The following is a 19302-nucleotide window of genomic DNA, read 5'->3' as shown; positions in this document are numbered from 1 at the left end:
AAAGCCCCAAGGATTGTGGTTATAGTTTTAGTCCCTTGCGAGGATCACGCGGTATTCGAGGAAAGTATACTTCGGGGAGTGACCCGATGGCAAACGAGCGGGGCTGACGTATAGAGAGTATGCAGGGTAGATTGTACCGAGCTGAGGTGTACCGATGCGGTGTAGAGGAAGTCCAGAAGGGATCTCGTGTGAGCTAGTTAGGAAGATATGAGAGGAAAGATAGGAAGGTGAAAGGAGAGCTTTCGAAGAGAGGCGATGTCAAGTACAAACCTTCAGAGTCTTAAAAGGACTAGACCCTTTCCGCGAAGGGCCAGGACGGAACAGACGGAGGGTGACGTGACTGACTTGCGTATGCTGAACGGGCAGTGGGCCGGTGGGACTCGGCTTATCGATAAGAAGGGGACCCACGCTCGAACGGTCCATCGTCCACGCTAAACCCTTTTAGGAACTCCCTTTCAGTCTTCATGTGCTTTTTGGGTTTAGCTCGGGTCCCCTGTGGATTCGCTCATCCCCTTGCACGACGATGACGATCACACTAGTGATATCATCCGGAGGCAAAATGGGGTCCTCCAGAGTCCACTATGATATACATGTCGAAGGACCCGATCAACCCCAGTCATGCCTCGCGACATCGACAGTCGGCGGGGGTCCCAACTGCCCAGCCAGACCGAAGCCACGCTGGACTCACGGACAGCGTCATGTGAACACTAATCGAGAGTAGGTAAGTTACCTGGTACCGATTCAATTATGATTACTCAGAGCGCACAGCGACGAAGTTGCATCCACCAGTTCCGAGTCTTCCTTTTCAGCAACTCTCCGATGACGTTGTGGTCTGTACTTCCGCGAACTTCCAGTCGTTCCTTGCGATGATTCATAGGCACAACTTGCGTCCCTTGTGAGCAAAAAGAAGCTTCAAGGAAAAGTTTGTTCCTTGTCCCTGCTCTGGTTCAGCCGCGATGACCCGTGCACTACCGATTAAGCTTATCGACTAGCGAGAATAGCGTGGATGACCTTGCTCATTGGCAGTCAAGGGACCCCCGCCGTGACTGCCGTGCCCATGTCTGGCATTCCTGAGCAGGGACTTGCGGTCTAGATCACCATTGATGAGACCGCATGATTCCTTGTGTCGCCCTTGCGTCGAGAGAGATCTGTCATTGAGTGTAGCGGACAGGAAGGTGCCTCGACTGACGAACCATCTGCAATTAACCGGACCAAAGTCATCCCATGAGCATTACAACCTGCCTCCTCCAAGTGCTGGCTGTTCATGACCACACCACTGTGGCCCCTCTTAGCTTGTATAGTCCAAGACTGGACCGAGCCTGGAGAATAAAGCTTGATTCTCATAGCATGGCTATCTTGCAAGGAACCAGTCCTCTCGTCAAATTACTTCACGCCCTGCTGTCCTCCCGTGCAATGCCCTTGGGTCAGCGCAGTTTTAGGGTTACATTCGAAGCCTCCATGGTGCTAATAAGATCAGCTAGGTATTCCAAGCCTCTGCGGACCGGGAATCTGCACAATCCCCCCCCCCGGGAACATAATCGCTGATGAAATTCAACCGTAAGTAAAGCTCCCAGTAAAATCCAGGATCTACCAGTTCACGGTGGTATTTCTTGGTAAATTGGTGATCTTCCTGATGGGGGAATACCCCGAAGTGGCTGGACCTGCACGTTTACATAGTTCATCCAACACACAAAAACAAATCAAGGCAATAACCCGAAACCCAGAATAATAGTAAGGACACACAATAATTCTAGCGAATAGAAAATACATTCGATAGTTCAAATCAATATTTCCCTAGTGCATCCCTCACTCCACGGTCTGGTCTGATCGCCCGCAAGATCGCCCAGCCACGTAGATCCTCAGGCCAGATCCTCAGGCCTCCGCACCCGAAAAGTCATTTCCCCCACACCAAAAAAAAAAAAAAACACAAAAATAAACCATAGGCATGGACCAACCCCAGCACACTCACCACCAAGAGGCACTATCCCCAATTCATGTCCCTGGTGCAATATTCCGACTCCGAGTCAGATGCCGACCAACCCGCATCACCTCCCGCCAAGAAACCCCGCCATGAAGCTCCCTCAAGAACTCCCGCACTGCCCCCATTACCAGCAGCCTTCCACGACCTCTACGCCTCGAGCACGCGCGTCAGTGTAAAAGATGACCCAAGCCTTCATGGCGGCCGCAAACGCGTCATACCCCATGTGGAAGGCAACTGGCCGACACATGTCTATGTGGAATGTGTGTGCTCCCCCGACCCTCGCGTTGTTTCATAGCTAATGGATGAGGCGACAGGGTACCCGGCCAAGGATGAGCTCGCGCTCCTTGCAGACTTGATAGATCGTGCACAGCGACTCCCAACCCTGTCCGATGACAGCGATACTGCTACCGCCAGTACCCCGCGCCTGCACAGTCTTTTGCACAGTGACCTGGGTGCCCAGCTCCCGCTGCACATCAGCTTATCAGCCCCCGTGGTACTACGTACCGAGCAGCGTGCCTCGTTCACCGACGCCCTGACCAGGAGTATACGGGAGTCTCACATTCCACCGTAAGACATACTGCCCCGTGGAACTGTTTCAGACACTCTAGTCCTTTTTACGAAGAACCCCGCTGATATCTCAACCAGTTTCACCGTCACCCCGGACACTCTCAAATGGGTATCCAACCACGAGCGCACACGCTGGTTCCTAGTCCTTCACGTTACGCGCCCAGATTCTAATGGTCTGAATCGCTTACTTGCGTTATCGAATCGCGCCCTGGCGGCCTTTGATCAACCATCGTTGTATGCGTCCTCGCGTGATACCTGCCGGAACCGTGCGCTGGTTGAACAGGACCGAGGACAGGTCTTGAGTGGGTCTGTTGGGGACTGCTCGGATTGCTTTCATGTTTCGTTGGCGTGGAGCTTGGTCGAGCCTAGTAAAGAGGAGGAGGAGCGTGTGGAGGGGTTGGAGTTGGGAGGTGTGCGGAGGATGAAGGTTAGATTTGAGAGTGTAAAGGTTAAGATTGGGAATCATGTTGAGAGTGTCGTGCTTCCGGTTGAGATTTGATGATTCCCTACTGGAAGCATTGCATGGGATAGTTACGAATGATGATTGTGTATAATTCACAAATGATATTCGGGTATACAGTACCAATGTCCCTGATGGGGACCTCGGCGTTTCATCGAGCATGACATATCGAATCTAGAAAGGTCATGAGCTCACTCGCACTTATGACTCTTTTATTATTACTCTGAGAAATTGTACCAATATATTCAGAGCACTTGAATAGGCAGAATCTGGTGTCCATGCAGACCGTTAGGTCCCAAATAGGAAATAGTCAAATCCCGATCTTACGTAACAACGTCAACGCGCCCCCCACGCGTCTTCCTCAAACTCACAATCGCATCACTCCCCAAACGCGATGCAGGTCCCAGCTGTCACTCTAGTAAGCAATCACCAACACCCTATCTGCTACCCGGTCAAGCTAATCAAGACCTGTCACTCAGGAAAACCTCCAAGCCTTCCAAGCAGCCCATTTCCCCGGCCACCACCAAGCTCTGCACCCGCCAGCGGCAGAACCTGTCGTCGAAGACGACACCTACGCCGACGAAGATGACCTCGGCTACTATACGGACGGTGTAAAGCGCACACTGACAGATGAGCAGATTCGCATCTTCAGACACAGTGAGATTCATGCTCTCCTGCGGAAAAGGCAGTTAGAGCAGGATGAGGCGGAGTATGAAGCCCGGGCGAGGAAGTCATCTATTGATGAAGCAGGGAGTGATGAGGTAGAGACCCGTCGCGAGGAGCATGTTTCTGATGGGAAACACGTGGGTAATGAGAGTCATGGTCAGGGTCAGGGTCAAGGCCGTCGTCAGTCATCGGGCGCAATGAAGGCGAAGAAACGAGGCCGTTGTGAATCGGGAAATGAGCCGTCGCAGACTCTTGATTATGAAGATGCTGAGCAAAATCCGGCTCCCAGGCCACGCCCGACTGACCCACGTGCACCGTATCCAGGTCGGAGGATTATCTCCTATGAGGATTGAATTCAGGCTTCGTGGAGATGCTTCAATGCGAGATCAGTTTGGACAAGGAGCCCGGTGATAGGGCACTCCTGTTCTGAACTGAAATATCAGACATCCTTTATTGAGATGTTGGAACCCGCAAGTATTTCACGGAGAAATGTGTGGTAAGTCGAAACACTTCTTTCATTTTTGCGAATCCCCGCCTACCATGATGAAAAAATTCAAGTCATCCTTAGTCGGAAGACCATACCATCTAGCAAATGTGTAAGGCTTTGACGACCTTAATCTTCTCTCTGAAAGGCTACTTCATGTCAAATTTGTCAGGCTGTGATGTTGTATTGATTGTAATACTGATGTCGGTTTAGGTTCGTCGCCCGAGATACGGTCTGCAAAGGCGGAATCTTGGAGCATCTCCCAGCCGGGGCTTTTTTCGAGACCACATGCTCATGGCCTGACTTTGGTCGTGTGAGATCGACCTGGGGTTGCCGACAAACATCTCTGAGTCGCTCACTGGAACCTGGACTGCGATCCATCTATTCGAGTGCATTTGTCTACACGCTTCGAGAGCTATGATTGGATCAACTATCGCGCATGATCAGAAAGATCCTTTCAGTCTCTCTTAATAAGTTGTACACGTGATACATCGGTCTCTCTGGAACTTCAAACATCTATCGTTCTTCCGGAATTGATCCAAGCACCTGCATCATCATGGAAGTTGGTGTTGAATTGAATCACAAGCGTCAGACTAAAGACTCGGTATATTCTATAGATGCCAATGCAGTTTCAGGAAACCCCTCTAAGCCACAACGCCGTAGTATATGCTAATCATTTCGTAAATAAACAGTCAACAGTGATATGCGCGGTCGGTCGCGATTAAGCATTATTCGCACACGAGAAGCTCGCACTGCTGGGGCTGTCGTGGAGAGTCTTTCCGGACACCCAGAGACCCATACCACACTGTGAAAAGGGTTAGCGACGATCTCTCGTAAAAGTGAAGTAAGAGTAACATACCATAGTCAATCCAATTCCAATGAAGATCAGGTTGATAATGGTAAAGAAAATCATCCGCTTCGAGGATGTCAAACGTCTCTTGTTGATATGCAGCCAGAAAACACCACCGATGCAGAAACTGAACCAGGAAGCGAACAGAGCAGTCTAGAAGCTTAATGTTAGCAAGGAACACCGTTTTCTTTCTACAATCAGAACATACAATCAAACCCAGCAAATTGCCGAAGACGGGAATCGCGGCAGATATGATCCACGCAATGATCCAAAGAGTAGCAGCAATGCCGAGCCACGAGCCGACAGCGACCCAGTCGCGCTTGTGCATGCGGTCTGTTCCAGCCAGCAGCTGGACATAGAGGTATTTAACTGCGACGTGGCCGGTGATGACGCCGGCGATGATAATCTAGCATATTTTATTAGAATAGTAACAATAGACAGAGTTAAAATGATATCATACCGTAGGAAGGGCAATGCCATAGCAAATCTTGGCCACCATGGGAGAAGCCGACCCCAGGGCAGGAGAGGTGACACCGTCACCAGCATAGCGGTAAATGACCAGGGAGGCAATAAGGTACAGACTGATGTCAATTCCCTGGAGCAGGCAGAGAGACTTGGTAAAGTCGCGAGGATTCTTCAGCTCAGCCATCAAGCCAAAGTAGGCGGCGTGGCCAGCGAAAGCGAAGATAATGTTGCAGACGGCCAAGAAGCCCTGGTAGAGATCGGTTTTGCCGACTGCTACGACGCTGCTGCTGGGGTTTTCGATCCCGACGGCGATCATGCAGACGAAGACTGCGGCGGTGATGCTCACGAAAGCTGGAAAGTATTAGTATAAGAAGATGACAATGGTGGGTAAGTATAAACTCACAAACAAGAGACAGCCAGGACACCCTCTCCAGAGTGCGAGGTACACAGCACAGGAAGGAGAGGATTGTGCCGACAATGCCAAACACAAGCGAACAAGTGCCGTGGCTGGTGATTGTGTTCATGGCGACAGTGAACGTCAAAATATGACTCGCCATGATGAATATGGCGAAAAGAATCTGGGAGACACCCATGAAATGGCGTCCAAATGAGCCTGCGAGAACTTCTCCTGCGTCGGCCATGGTTATGATGTAGGGGTATTTCAATTTCATTTGCCCGATCATGTAACCGGTCCAAGTGGCGAGCAGACCGAGAACGATAATGAGAATAATGGAACTGTAAGAAGTGTTAGTATGCGATATAGACTTTTTTGTGCTTGGAAGACATACGGGACAAGACCTAGTGTTGCGACGGCGGCAGGGAGCGACAGGATACCGAGAGAGATGGTCTGAGCAACCATGACTAGAAATTGTTAGATTGGACGTCAATTTGATATTCGAGGTTTATACCACATACGCAAACCGCATTGCCTAGTAACAGCATCAATTAGTCAATATTCCAAGCTTGAACGGATCAAATCTGTACATACCACCACTTCATGATCTTATACTTGACCTCGGCGAATTCCTCGTTACCAAACGCATCTTGCTTGTATTCGAGTGCGTTGTTCATCATGTCCTCGGGCGCGTACTCGACAGGAAGAACGTCCATGCTCTTTCGAGAAGCATCTTCCATGTCCACAGCCTCAGCTGGGCCATCCACCTGTGAGCTCATCCTGACAGCCGATTTTATTAAAGCCGTATATCAAATCGTCAAATTCTCCGCAAAAAAGGCTCCGTCGTTGTCAAGCTGTACAAAATGTTCAAAGGATCAAACCTTCCAAGTTGCGAGAGATATAAATGTCAAGAAAATAGAAAATATGAAATTTCAACTGACGATCGCTCAACTCAATTCTTAGAGTTTCAGTCTCGGCTACTCCGTACACGTTCAGAAAAAGGGGCCATTCCAAAGTGGACCCGCAAGCCACTGATGGAATCTCCACGAATCACGGCCCCGGAACGTAATAGAAACCACGCAAAAAGGCAGCACGACGGACGGGGTCCGATAAGGTGTGAAGACCTGGGGAAGCCAATGAAAAAAAGTTCGTCGCCGATGCAGGCACGGCTCCGTACTTGCAAAAGTAGCTTATTTCATGCAGCGTTTGTTATGGTTGTGAGAATGCTGGAAGATGAAAGAGCTATTTGATACAGTAGAACCTGTTTAGAACGATCGTCCTTAAGACGAATTCCCGGGTTTACGAAACGAATCCTTTTGTCAAAATTGAAAATCGTATATATAAAGCGAATTTCCTAGCTACTGCGAATTCGTTAGGATTCGCTAGATATAAATTCGTGATGCTATATAAGCAGATTAAACCCCTCTCGGTAATACATATTAATTGTGGAGCTTAGCGAAGCTTATTACTCCTGGGTAAATTGGGCGTTTTGGGGGGGAGACGCCCCTCATTGGGGGTCTCAAAGGGTCTCCCTTTGATTTAGTAGTAAAAACCCTCCATATTTTCAATAATGTAGCGCTACGCTCCGCGCTTTTGGGTGCCCCCTATAGGGTGCCTTTGGATGCCTTGTAACGAGGAAGAAGAAGAAGATAGTAAATTAGACATTTAGCCGATTATTAAGCTAACAGAGGCATTAGAAGCCCTACGTAGGCTAATTTCCTACTACAAACAGCAGAGGCAGCCTAATAAGGAGCATTAATCGCTAGATACTGCTTATATTAAGCGATTACGGTGAGATAAGATCGATTTACAGAGGGTTCAGGTTAAAACCAGGGTACAGAGCGATATTCGTGGCTTTTTTAGGGGAAATAGGGGGTTATCGTCTTTCCCGAACACCTAGGCTAACGAATCAAAACCCCTTGGCAAGCATAGTTCGTTATCCAGCTTTTCCTGTATGCGGTTAGGCTCTGCCGATCTCTGCAAGGGCCAACGTGGGCTAATTTCCTCCTACAAACAGCACTAGCAGCCTAATAAGGAGCATAAATCGCTAGATACTGCTTATATTAAGCGATTACGGTGAGATAAGATCGATTTACAGAGGGGTCAGGGTAAAACCAGGGTACAGAGCGATATTCGTCGCTTTTTTCTGGGGAAATAGGGGATTACTGTATATACCGAACACCTACGTTAACGAATCAAAAACCCTCAGCAAGCATAATTCGCAGCTTTTACTGTATGCGGTTAGGCCGATCTCTGTAGGGACTGGCGGCTCAAAATTTTTTGGTTCAGCCACCAACCAGGCTAGAGTCTGAATGGGCTTTGGATCGACCCCTAGAGCTGACGTACTTGTAGGTGGCTTGACCGTAGGTCTGCCGCTGCGAAATCGGCCTTACAAAATCTTGCGGTCTGTCTCCGAGGTCCCTCGGTGGCCCTTTTTGGCGCGTTACCGACTTGCACCATGACTCAATGGACGGGCAGATTTTGGGCCTGGGACAGAAGTCTCGTACATGTCTGCGGGGTCTCGGCTCATAAGGCTGGTTCCACGGCATCTGGTCCGGCTGTCTGCTTAAACGGATCCATAGAAAGGTCCCACGTGGTAAGCCGTTTGAACTCAAATTCCTGACGAGAATCTTGTTTTTTACAATCTCAGAGTGGGGCTTGTATCCTCTGTAATACTTTTCGTAACATAATATCCAAATTTACATCAAATGCAATGTAACAGCAAAGCCAGGCTAACCTAGCAGAATGATGACCAAACTGATCAAAATTAACGTTCTCTGGTGTTGAAAGCCGTATACGTTGAACACATCATGTAGAGGAGGCAAGGTCCAACACTGCTGATGGGGACGGATGTAGCATCCTCGAAGAAGTTATGAAGACCCCATAGTGAAACAGCCTTCTAGGCGCAGACAAGCTCCTTTGGTTTTCATTTGAAACCTAGTACTTTCTATGGATAGACATTGATGTTAAACAGCCTCGACGAATTATAGTGCGGGCAGGGGTAGTCTTGGGTCCAATTCCACATCAAAAATATCATCAATCTAGGTAAACTCGTCCCTGTATCTACAGTCTTTGGATTTTGAATAAGGTATCTACTTGCTCCCCGGCACAACAATCCTTTTTCTATACTGTATATGCAGTCAAATGTATTTTGTGAGTATCTGCAAATCAACCGAGAATAACGAATCTAGAACCCCCGAAATTCCACGAGGCAATGGAACCAATCTCTCAAATCTCAGCCCCAAACAGATACCCCACCAACAACCCAGCTCCCAAAACCACGCTTCCCAACGGCTTCATGCCAAACCTCTCCGACAAACTCACAGGAACAAGCGTCGTAAGTTGCGGGGGAACCTCATAAAGAGGATAAAGATACCACGTCGAAGCAACACCCAACCAAGTCAACGTCCAAACATACCCCACGCCCCTCTGCCACAGCGGCGGGACGGCGTCGTCAGTCCTAGAAACTGTCTTTTCCTTTTTCTTTTCTTTTCCTTTCTCAGTTGGTGGATTGAGCCTTTTCCAGAGCTCTTGAACCCCGTCTTCGAACATAATTGCGAATATGGTGATGGGGAAGCTGATAATTGCGCCGGAGTATTCCCATGGAATGGTCTGGACGCGGTCGTTCAGGACATGTTCCACCCCTGAAAGGAAGAATACGATGAATATGTTTGTGTAGCGCTCTACGAGAGATGGGCGGGGGAGATGGAGGATATCCCTAGCGATGAAATCGCTAACACCCGTGAATGGGCCGCGGAGGAATTGATGCCAGAATTTTCTACGAAAACATGTTAGCGGTGACACACGCACGGAATCAAAGATATACAAGACGGGATCCAAGTATATGCTATATACAAGGCAGTAGCCGTGTACTCCATCCCAGGTAGAACCTCTATAGACTCACCCCCAAAACTTCCGAACCGTATAAACATCCTTCATCTTCCCAAACGCCGGCGGCCAATTCTCCGGCGTATCAAATCCCAATCCGACAAAAAGAATAGACAGGAACCGATAATGCGCATCGATTAATATCCGCGTCAGCACGAACCAAGTTATTAAATTCGTGAGACCGCGCTCGACCCATTTCTCCGGTGATATATACCAGTTTATACGCGTGAACCCGGACTCGCTGCCAGCAGCGGGTTCGAAGGCTTGTTGTCGGGCTGCGGCTTGCACGACGTCCGCTGCTAGATACTGCCATGTGAAAATGGTGATTTGTCTTGTGAGGAATTTGGCCCGAGAAATGAGGATGGGAGTGGGAGTGGGCGCTTTCTTGGTTCCGGCGTTGGTTGTTGAGTAATATGCCGGGTGGGCGGGGATATTTTTGATTTCTCTCGGCGTTGCGATACCACGCGGCTGGATGAGGATTTGGATAGCGTGCCAGAGACGATTGGAGCGGAAGAGAGAGCGATGTGGTGGTAGTTCACGGGATATGGCGCGGTCGTCTAGGCGCTTTATCAAGAGGAGGTGGATTGCTCGGACGGTGAAGAAGTTTAGTTGTGCGGTGATGGTGAGACGGGTTCCGCTTGCGGCGGGGTAGGGATGCATGAAGCGGGATGCGAGGAATCCCATGACTGTTATTGTGATGTAGCGGAGGGGGAGTGTTGGGGGGTTAGGATGAGACATGTTGCTGGGAGGAGGATTATGAGGGTTGTCGTGAGGAGGAAGTCTGGTAGATCGAGGGGCCAGTGGAAGGACATGGTGGGAGATTGTGCAGTAGATAGGTATGTATGTAATAGGAATGGGGGAGGATGTTTATAACCTTTGGGGGCTTCAAGGTTTATTATTTAGATATCGACTGTGAGGCCTGATGCTGATGCTGATGCTGATGCTAGCACTAGTTTGGTCCTTCCTTGAGGGGCTTATGGTGAGAAGATAAGCCCATTATAGATGGAGATGTCGATGGTCGCGGGATAACACGAGAGTAAAGAACAATACTCCAGGTTAGAACGTAAAATTAAGAGGAGAACAAATGGTTCTTATTGTACGAAGTATAGTCATTTGACTGGCAACAGACTCCGGGCTCGAATTGAACGACACTTGAATCCCAGTCTTACATTTTCCAGCGTAAGCATGCCAACACATCCAGTACCCTGAATTATTGAATATCTCACAAGCCACAAAAAAGCATAAACCTACCACAAACTTTCCATACGAAAACGAAGCCGCTTACGATCTTGTGATAAACAAATAAGCAAACCTACATCCTCGACTATAATAGGTGGAAGTTAAGAAGTGTTGGTGTTGATATTCGACAAGCCTCTACAAGCTTCAATAAGCCTTCTGCAGAAAGTTGACATGAAAGTAACTAAACAAAATGCCCCACCCACGCACGAACCGAAGCCTCTTCGTAAACGCCATCGCAGTCAAAGCAAAGTCAAAGGTCAGGGACCAAACGATTCCCATTCCCCATCCCAAGAGAAAGAGAAACACACCATAAATGCCATGCCCGGACGCCGAGATGCTATCGTACAAAATCATACAGATGCGGATGCATACATGCCCAAGCATGGATGGATCTGCGGGAAAGATAAAAGGCGGATATGAGATATGAGGGAGAAGTGAATAGAGAAGAGAGAAGGAGAGGGATATACAAATACCACTTCCAAGGCGCGTTGTTGTGGTCTTTTCAACCCCCTGTTCGGGCCAAGTTCACCCCCGACTGCGTCGCTTCAAAAGCCGCCGCTGTCGTTGCGAGGCATATATTGCCTCGTCCGTCAGGATTTCCTCCGGTGGATCAAAATCGCGTTCCGGTACATCGGGCATGGGGTGGCCAAAGGCGAGAATGGTATGTGTACGGCCGCGCCGGGTGCCGTTTACAGCGGCCAGGGCTGTCTCACGGTGGTGCGGTTGTTCAAAGAACGAGGTAAAGGGTTTATCTGGGGGTGGGGGGTAGATGAACTGTGCTGGAATGGCGGGTGGTGGTGATGTATCTATGGAAGAGGGTGGATGGTGTTGTGTCTTTTGTCGTTTGGTGTTGGGTTTGGTTTCCGTTGCTGTGGAGTGATCGTCTCCTTCTGCGCGCCCGGCTTTGGGCTTACGGTTCTCCGAGACGGATTTGCGTCGTTTGGCGACGGAGGCAGAGCGTGTTTCTTGGTGGAGTTGGCGCGCGGCCCAGGCGTCCACGTCATTGGGATCCGGGGTACTGGGGGTATCTGGTAATGGGGAGCTTTCTTCTGCGGCATCCTCGACGGGTCGTGACCGCTTGCGCGAGTGTCGAGGAACATGCGCATCGGCCTCGGGATCGCCCGTTTGAAGATGCTTTTCCTTGGCCAGTTTGCGTTTCCGCTCTTCGTCCCTCCATACTTGGAACTTGGTGACGAGGACGACGAGCTCGTCGATGAGGATTTGCCGTTTAGGTTCGTAGAGCTTCTTCTCGTTCTCGTGGACGCCAGTCAATCCCATTACGCGCAGCCAATCTTGACTGCGAAGCTCTTCGAGAAGCCGATCTACATGCTGTTTCTCATGCTGTGCGCGATCTCGCTCAATATTTCGCAGCTGTTTCTCCTGGCGTTCGAACTTGCGGTGTGCGCGGAAATACAGGTCCTCGTTCAGAGGGTCAATGCCCGCTGAACTTGATGCCGGCTCAAGTAGTGTAACCACTTCACAATTGTACAGTTTTTGCAGCGGGTTGCCGAAAGGGGATGGCTCGGATTGGGAGGGGATTGGTAGTGGTTCGGGGAGGTCGTCAATTAACGTAACAATGGTGTTGAAAGCCAGCAGCTCTGAAAGACGTCTGCGTTAGTTCACATAATTCTCATCTCACCCAGAGGGGACCAAACGAACCAGGCTTAGGATCATCGAGGCTAATGATTTGCTCGTAATTGTGAAAATACTGCGCTAGCTCACTCTTACATCGAGAACCAGTGTCTGCAGAGCGCAGCGATCGCCTCTCGTTTCCAGTCGGTGCTGAGGCATCTGCCGGTTGCGTGTCGGACGGAAGCACCGGCGTCGCGTCCATCACTTCCGACTTGACGGTCGATTTATTTGTATTCGTCCCCTCGGGCTCGGCATCATGATCACCGCGCCGAGTCGTGCGCGTCGTCGGAGGCGATTTGGGCAACTTGGTCTCGGAGTCTACCGAGTACGCATGGACTCCCGGACGCGTTTTCACCGTATTCGCAGTCACCATGGGAGAAATTGTATCCAATGGGTCGGGCGACTCTGGCTCGCCGCATAGCAGGTCCGTCGCGGGACGACCGCCCGTAGGGGTATCACGGTCGGCAACACGCCGAAGGGTCGTGATGACATTGCCATTCAGATTCACGCGGGGGGTTGCCGGGGTACTCAATTGATCGCCCGAGGCGACGGTGTCCACCGATGAAGCGGATGGCCGGCGAGTGCGACGGGTTGCTGGACGTGGACGCGCTGGCTTGGCAGGAGGCAGGGTGTGTCGAGATTTGCTAGGGGCAGGGTCGTGGGTCGGGGTCGTGGCGTCGAGGCAGTCCGGTGAGCTTCTGCGACGGTTGACGGGCCAGAGATCGTGGAGAGTCCGCTGTCTCTTCATCGGAGGTCCCTGGCGGTCCGGGTCCAGATGGTCGTTGGCGTTCCGTCGCATGGAGCCGCGGAGGGACGACCGCGACAGGACGGCCATTGCTGGACGATAGGAGGGGGCGGAGATGGGATTAGGAGTGAGTCATGCTGCGATGGATCTCACGGGGAGATGGTGGAGATAGAGAGTGTGCTTGGATGGGAGAGTTGATGCCCCTGGAGGAGGAGGTTTGGGTTCCAGGGCGATCGGGATAGGCTCGTTCGGGGTTGTCGAGGTGGTGAGGGCGATGCGAGGAGGAGAGGTTCTTGGCAGGCCAACTGGACGATGCTGTTCCCGTTTTGGTCGGACAACAATAAAAAGGCGTTGTAATTGATCAGGGAGGGTTATTCCATCGAGTTAGAGGATTTTATTCGGTTCTATGGATGAGGTATGTATTTCTGCAAAAGTATCTGTCTCTACGAGGGGATCAGTAGGTAACGACAGGAGGGGTCGACTTGAGATATTCGCTTGATGTGGATCGGTCTAAATATATACAATGGCAGGACGTTTAGCAATCGGAGAAAATGGGCTAGTCAGATGGATAATTCTCTTCTGAACGGTTTCTTCTCGACACCTTTCAAATTGCTTTTCTCCATGGCTCAGACAATATCTGTCCGTTTATCTGCCAAAGATTGGCCGATGAGATGATTTTCCTAGTCCCGCTATACGACGGAAGACTCGAAACATCCCATCTTGTCTAGAACTAGAGACACCGTCTACTATACTTAAGACCAGCAAACAACCCTCTTCTTGTACCCTGCCATCCACTCCCAGAAAAAGGGCCCCTTCATCCATGCGACAGGAGTATTCCTTTCCCGATGACCAACCCCCACGTTGGAGACGGGTGGGGGAGTTGACCAGGGATCCGGAATGTTGAATCCGACTTGGCCATGACTGACCCTGGAATTGCCGGCCGAAGGCTGTACTGGAGATAGACAATGACAGTGCTAGATGCTTGGATATGTATTATTGAAACACCCGAGTCAGCATAAGCAGGACAATGGGATTGTTGATGACTGCAGATCAGTGTGAATCCACGGACATCCCTCCGACCTGCTGAAGACTGTCGCACATGAATTCGTCAGCCAAGGCCAAGACCGACCCTTCAACCCCGCATAGAAGAGCGTGGGGGGGGGGGGGGGGGGGGGGGGGGAGAAGATAGTGAATTATGGACCGACGGGAGGACATGAATAATGCCAAAGGACAAGCAAAGTAGTCCCAGAGGTACTTGGTACTCGTGTCGAGCTCGGGGATTGACCGGGGCAAGAGAACCACAGGAAGTGGGCAACCCATCAAACTTCAAGCAGATCGGGCCAGTGGGGGATGTTGGACGTGGGGGTGCTTTGGAGAAGTTCAGTGCGGAGGTTTATTTAGCTGGTCCCCCAGACACTTGGAGAGATTCAGTTTACATTTTAAATTGTGATTTCTTCGATTTCTTCGATTTCTGCGGATTGCACTGCGGTAGGGACCATACTCTTGCTGTGACATCCTGCACATTAGCTGAACTCGGTCAGTGAGCAAGTGATTTGAGTTAACCTCGAGTTCAACCCTCAACTCAATTCTCATCTTTCCATCTTTCCATCTTTCATCTCCTTCAATCCCTCCACAATGACCGCCAACGGCACATACAAGCCCAACCCCTCCCCAAGGGACTCTACGTGCCCACCGTAGCCTTCTTCCATGCCAACGAGGAAATTGACCTGCCCACCACCCAGCAACACGCCACCTACCTCGCCCGCAGCGGCGTCACCGGCCTCGTCACCCAGGGCAGCAACGGGGAAGCCGTCCACCTCGACCGTGACGAGCGCAAGGCCATTACCGCCGCGACGCGCCGCGCCGTCGATGCAGCGGGCTACCCACACATGCCCATCATCGCAGGCTGCGGTGCCGCATCTACCCGCGAGACTATCCAGCTCTGCCAGGACTCTGGTGCCGCGGGCGCCGACGCAGTCCTCGTCCTACCACCCAGCTACTACAAGCCCCTGGTCAGTGCCGAGGCCCTGCATGCGCACTTTGTCGCGGTGGCGGATGCCTCGCCCGTGCCGGTCCTCATCTATAACTTCCCGGGGGCATCGTCGGGTCTGGATCTCTCGTCGGACCAGATCTTGGCTCTGGCCCAGCACCCCAATATCATCGGGTGCAAGCTGACCTGCGGGAATACGGGGAAACTGGCGCGCGTGGCGGCCGGGTCCAAGGCCGAGTTCCTTACCTTTGGTGGGTCGGTGGATTTCACGCTGCAGACGCTGATTGCGGGGGGCGATGGGATTATTGGGGGTACGGCGAATTTGATTCCGCGGTCGTGTGTGCGGCTCGTGCAGTTGTATGATGGGGGGAAGATTAGCGAGGCGCAGAAGTTGCAAGCTGTGGTGGCCAGGGCGGACTGGGCGGCGATTCATGGCGGGTTCATTGCGGTGAAGAGTGCGCTGCAGTCGTATCGTGGGTATGGCGGATTGCCGCGTCGGCCGTGTGTGGTGCCGACTGAGGCTGCGGCGGCGGGCATTCACGAGGAGTTCCGCGAGGGCATGGAGTTGGAGCGATCGTTGGAGAAGTCAAGTTGAAGGGATCCCAGCGGAGAGGTGGAATATGGTGGTTATTGTTTGTAAATGAATCATGATACCTTGTTTGTTCTGATATTTCCCCCGCACGGTGGCTTGTCCTCGTTTAGACACGCATGGCTCTTGTGTATGCACAATGCGATGCGTATCCCTACCGTAGCTTCGAGCAAAGCCACGATGGAGCGGGAGAGATCAACGGGACTCGTGCAATGTCACAGTGGCATTGTTTTTGTTTGCTCTCGTCAGTCTCGTGCCGTTCAGTTGAATCGCACCGGCATCGTCAGTTCCCACTCGGCTCATTTCTGCTTGAGCACAGACTCTCTGGACCCTCGTCTCCAATCTCCCTGGTCCCTTCTCCAGACTCCAATCTCCACCACGCTAACCCCCGATCGCGATCGTGAAATGACCAGGCTCGCTAGCCGAAGCCTCGCTCGGCAAGATAAGGCGCAACCCCCGATGTCGTATGTGGAGGTCGCACTTCCAGGCCTCGTCGCGCTCGCGTTTAAACGGCCAGGACCCCCGACTAGGGAGAATCGGGATTAGTCGCATGGGACCTGAAGATAGGGATGTAACCTCTGGAGCTCCAGGATGGAACTGAAACATCAAGAAAACGGTGCTGGCGGGATCCGATCTCGCTGGTCGCTAATCTGTGGAGGAAGAGTCGTAGACTGAGAGGAGTAGATTCCACCTTTCAGTCTGATTGCCGTGTTGACATTCGCGGGTTGGCTCCATAGTTTGGGGGGTTCCCCCATTGTTTGGCTGCGACGAGTCGACGACACGCTGCAGCATTCCAAACGATCAGCAATGGGATCGGCATGTCTACGATTATCCCATAAATAATCCCCAACTCCTCCGTCTCATCGCGTACTCTCTTCTCTCTCACCCTCACCCTCACCCTCCTTATCATTCCCCATCCTCCCTACTATGAAGTGCGCCACCATCCTCAGTGCGCTGGGGCTCCTGGCCGCGGCCTCGGCCGTCAAGGTGAACCCACTTCCCGCCCCCCGCAACATCACTTGGGGCTCGTCCGGTCCGATCCCAATTAAGCAGGTCACCCTGCGCACCTCCGGCCACAATAGCGCCGTGGTCTCCAGCGCCTGGGACCGAGCGTGGTCCGCCATCGTTGACCTCCAATGGGTGCCCGCCGCAATCGAGGCCCCCATCCCGACCTTCCAGCCCTTCCCGACCACGCCAGCCAACAAGAAGCGCAACTCGGCTGCAACGACCATCCGCACGGTCCAGCTCTCCGTCGTCGACGGGGATGCGGATCTGCAGCATGGCGTGGACGAGTCGTACACCCTGGAGGTGACGGCAGGATCCGGCACTGTCAAGATCACCTCCCAGACTGTCTGGGGCGCACTTCACGCGTTTACCACTCTGCAGCAGCTGATCATCTCCGACGGTCATGGCGGTCTGATCATCGAACAGCCCGTCAAGATCCAGGATGCTCCCTTATATCCTTATCGTGGTGTCATGGTCGATACCGGTCGGAACTATATCACCGTGCCCAAGATCCTCGAGCAGATTGACGGCCTGGCCCTGTCCAAGCTCAATGTCCTGCACTGGCACTTGGACGATACTCAATCCTGGCCCATCCAGATTCGATCGTACCCGCAGATGACCAAGGATGCCTACTCGAGCCGCGAGATCTATACCGAGGCCGATATCCGCCAGATCATTGCCTATGCCCGCGCCCGTGGTGTGCGCGTCATCCCCGAGGTCGATATGCCCAGTCATTCCTCCTCGGGTTGGAAGCAGGTCGACCCAAATGTCGTGACCTGCGTCAACTCCTGGTGGTCCAACGACAACTGGCCCCTGCATACCGCCGTCGAGCCGAACCCGGGTCAACTGGATATCATCTACAACGGGACCTACGAGGTGGTGGGCAACGTATACAAGGACCTATCAGCCATCTTCACCGATAACTGGTTCCATGTCGGCGGCGACGAACTCCAATCCGGCTGCTTCAACTTCAGCACATACATCACAGAGTGGTTCGCCGAGGACCCTTCCCGCACCTACAACGACCTCTCCCAATACTGGCTCGACCATGCCTTGCCCATCTTCCGCGGCACCGGCGGCCCCAAGCGTCGCCTAATGATGTGGGAAGACATTTTTATCAACACCCTCGCCGCCCACGACGTCCCCAAGGACATCGTCCTGCAATCTTGGAACAATGGCCTCACAAACATCAAAAACCTCACCGCCAGCGGCTACGACGTGGTCGTTTCCTCATCCGACTTCCTCTACCTGGACTGCGGCTTCGCGGGCTTCGTCACCAACGACCCCCGCTACGACGTCATGACCAACCCCGACGGCGACGTAACCTTCAACTTCGGCGGCAACGGCGGCTCCTGGTGCGCGCCGTACAAATCCTGGCAACGTATCTACGACTTCGACTTTACCGACAACCTCACCGCGTCCGAGGCCAAGCACGTCCTCGGCGCCGAGGCGCCCCTGTGGTCCGAGCAGGTCGACGATGTCACCATCTCCAGCAAGATGTGGCCCCGTGCCGCGGCGCTGGGCGAACTGCTCTGGTCGGGCAATCGTGATGCCAACGGCCAAAAGCGTACTACCCAGCTTACGCAGCGCCTGCTGAATTTCAGGGAGTATCTCGTCGCGAATGGTGTCATGGCTACTAATCTAGTGCCAAAGTATTGTCTGCAGCACCCGCATGCTTGTGATTTATACTATGACCAGACTGCAGTTTCTCCCTAGGCTAGTCGGTTAGCCGGCTAGGCCTTGTCTTTGCCTTGAGCTCGAGTTTGACCTTGACCCTTGCGGGTTCTTTGCTTCATTCTTTTTTCTTTTCTTTTCGGTTCTGGTTTGGTCTTCAGCGCTCCCTTTTCCCCCGGACTGGATATCGGTGGCCCGTTGGGACTGGCGGGGTTGGGGAATGCATATATCATCTTCGGATGCATTGATGCATTGATGCATTATTCGGCGACCCTCGTTTGCTTCTTGCTACTGTATTTATCCGCTTTTGGCTCTTCGATACCCAATATTATTAACTCGCTCGGGTATCTCTTTTCTTGGATAGCATTCCAACTCTCGTAACTGTTTTTCTTTATCTTCTACTCGCCGTCTCGGGCTCTGTTCATCCCATAACCCCCCTTGACATCCCTGCTCTTACCATCTCATACGCACTGTAGACACACGCAATATTGACAACATTCCTAATCCGGAAAATCACACAGACACGCCCATACCTAGGGTAACTTGTCTATCACGATCTAGACCAGTCGGACCCTAGATCTTACGACACGCAGTATCCCCATCACATGGTCAGCGGTTCTCATAGACCCGTGTCGTTTCAGAATCGATCTGGATAGGTAGTCACGTCCATATC

At 52.0% G+C, this 19302-nt stretch overlaps 7 protein-coding genes across 7 annotated transcripts; 4 read left to right on the top strand and 3 right to left on the bottom strand.

Moving 5' to 3' along the window:
* Positions 1–1994: 1994 nt before the first annotated feature.
* Positions 1995–3047, top strand: N7458_004968 (HVSL domain-containing protein; the record flags this gene model as incomplete). The annotated part of the gene is made up of 3 exons (XM_056908350.1): positions 1995–2243; positions 2277–2548; positions 2627–3047. 3 exons carry the CDS (start codon positions 1995–1997, stop codon positions 3045–3047), a joined length of 942 nt encoding a protein of 313 aa, XP_056766968.1.
* Positions 3048–3402: 355 nt separating this feature from the next.
* N7458_004967 (DUF3807 domain-containing protein) lies at positions 3403–4027 on the top strand (the record flags this gene model as incomplete). The annotated part of the gene is made up of 2 exons (XM_056908349.1): positions 3403–3426; positions 3488–4027. 2 exons carry the CDS (start codon positions 3403–3405, stop codon positions 4025–4027), a joined length of 564 nt encoding a protein of 187 aa, XP_056766967.1.
* Positions 4028–4879: 852 nt separating this feature from the next.
* Positions 4880–6646, bottom strand: N7458_004966 (neutral amino acid permease; the record flags this gene model as incomplete). The annotated part of the gene is made up of 8 exons (XM_056908348.1): positions 4880–4963; positions 5018–5161; positions 5217–5414; positions 5469–5824; positions 5877–6208; positions 6262–6334; positions 6389–6402; positions 6462–6646. The coding sequence occupies 8 exons, from the start codon at positions 6644–6646 to the stop codon at positions 4880–4882; spliced, it is 1386 nt and encodes a 461-aa protein (XP_056766966.1).
* Positions 6647–9095: 2449 nt separating this feature from the next.
* Positions 9096–10493, bottom strand: pyr8 (acetyltransferase pyr8; the record flags this gene model as incomplete). Its single annotated transcript, XM_056908347.1, has 2 exons — positions 9096–9645; positions 9772–10493. 2 exons carry the CDS (start codon positions 10491–10493, stop codon positions 9096–9098), a joined length of 1272 nt encoding a protein of 423 aa, XP_056766965.1.
* A 1026-nt stretch (positions 10494–11519) lies between these two features.
* On the bottom strand, positions 11520–13461 carry N7458_004964 (acetyltransferase SAS4-like domain-containing protein; the record flags this gene model as incomplete). The annotated part of the gene is made up of 2 exons (XM_056908346.1): positions 11520–12592; positions 12654–13461. The coding sequence occupies 2 exons, from the start codon at positions 13459–13461 to the stop codon at positions 11520–11522; spliced, it is 1881 nt and encodes a 626-aa protein (XP_056766964.1).
* A 1130-nt stretch (positions 13462–14591) lies between these two features.
* N7458_004963 (dihydrodipicolinate synthase family protein) lies at positions 14592–15956 on the top strand (the record flags this gene model as incomplete). Its single annotated transcript, XM_056908345.1, has 2 exons — positions 14592–14754; positions 15031–15956. The coding sequence occupies 2 exons, from the start codon at positions 14592–14594 to the stop codon at positions 15954–15956; spliced, it is 1089 nt and encodes a 362-aa protein (XP_056766963.1).
* Positions 15957–16877: 921 nt separating this feature from the next.
* N7458_004962 (beta-N-acetylhexosaminidase) lies at positions 16878–18671 on the top strand (the record flags this gene model as incomplete). The annotated part of the gene is made up of 1 exon (XM_056908344.1): positions 16878–18671. One exon carries the CDS (start codon positions 16878–16880, stop codon positions 18669–18671), a length of 1794 nt encoding a protein of 597 aa, XP_056766962.1.
* Between the last annotated feature and the right edge of the window lie 631 nt (positions 18672–19302).

The sequence above is a fragment of the Penicillium daleae genome (genome assembly GCF_028827525.1).
Source record: "Penicillium daleae strain IBT 16125 chromosome Unknown utg000005l_segment0_segment0, whole genome shotgun sequence".
In the NCBI taxonomy this organism is placed as follows: domain Eukaryota; kingdom Fungi; phylum Ascomycota; class Eurotiomycetes; order Eurotiales; family Aspergillaceae; genus Penicillium; species Penicillium daleae.
Note: the sequence above shows the minus strand (reverse complement) of the source record. Positions and strands in the feature narration are given on the sequence as shown.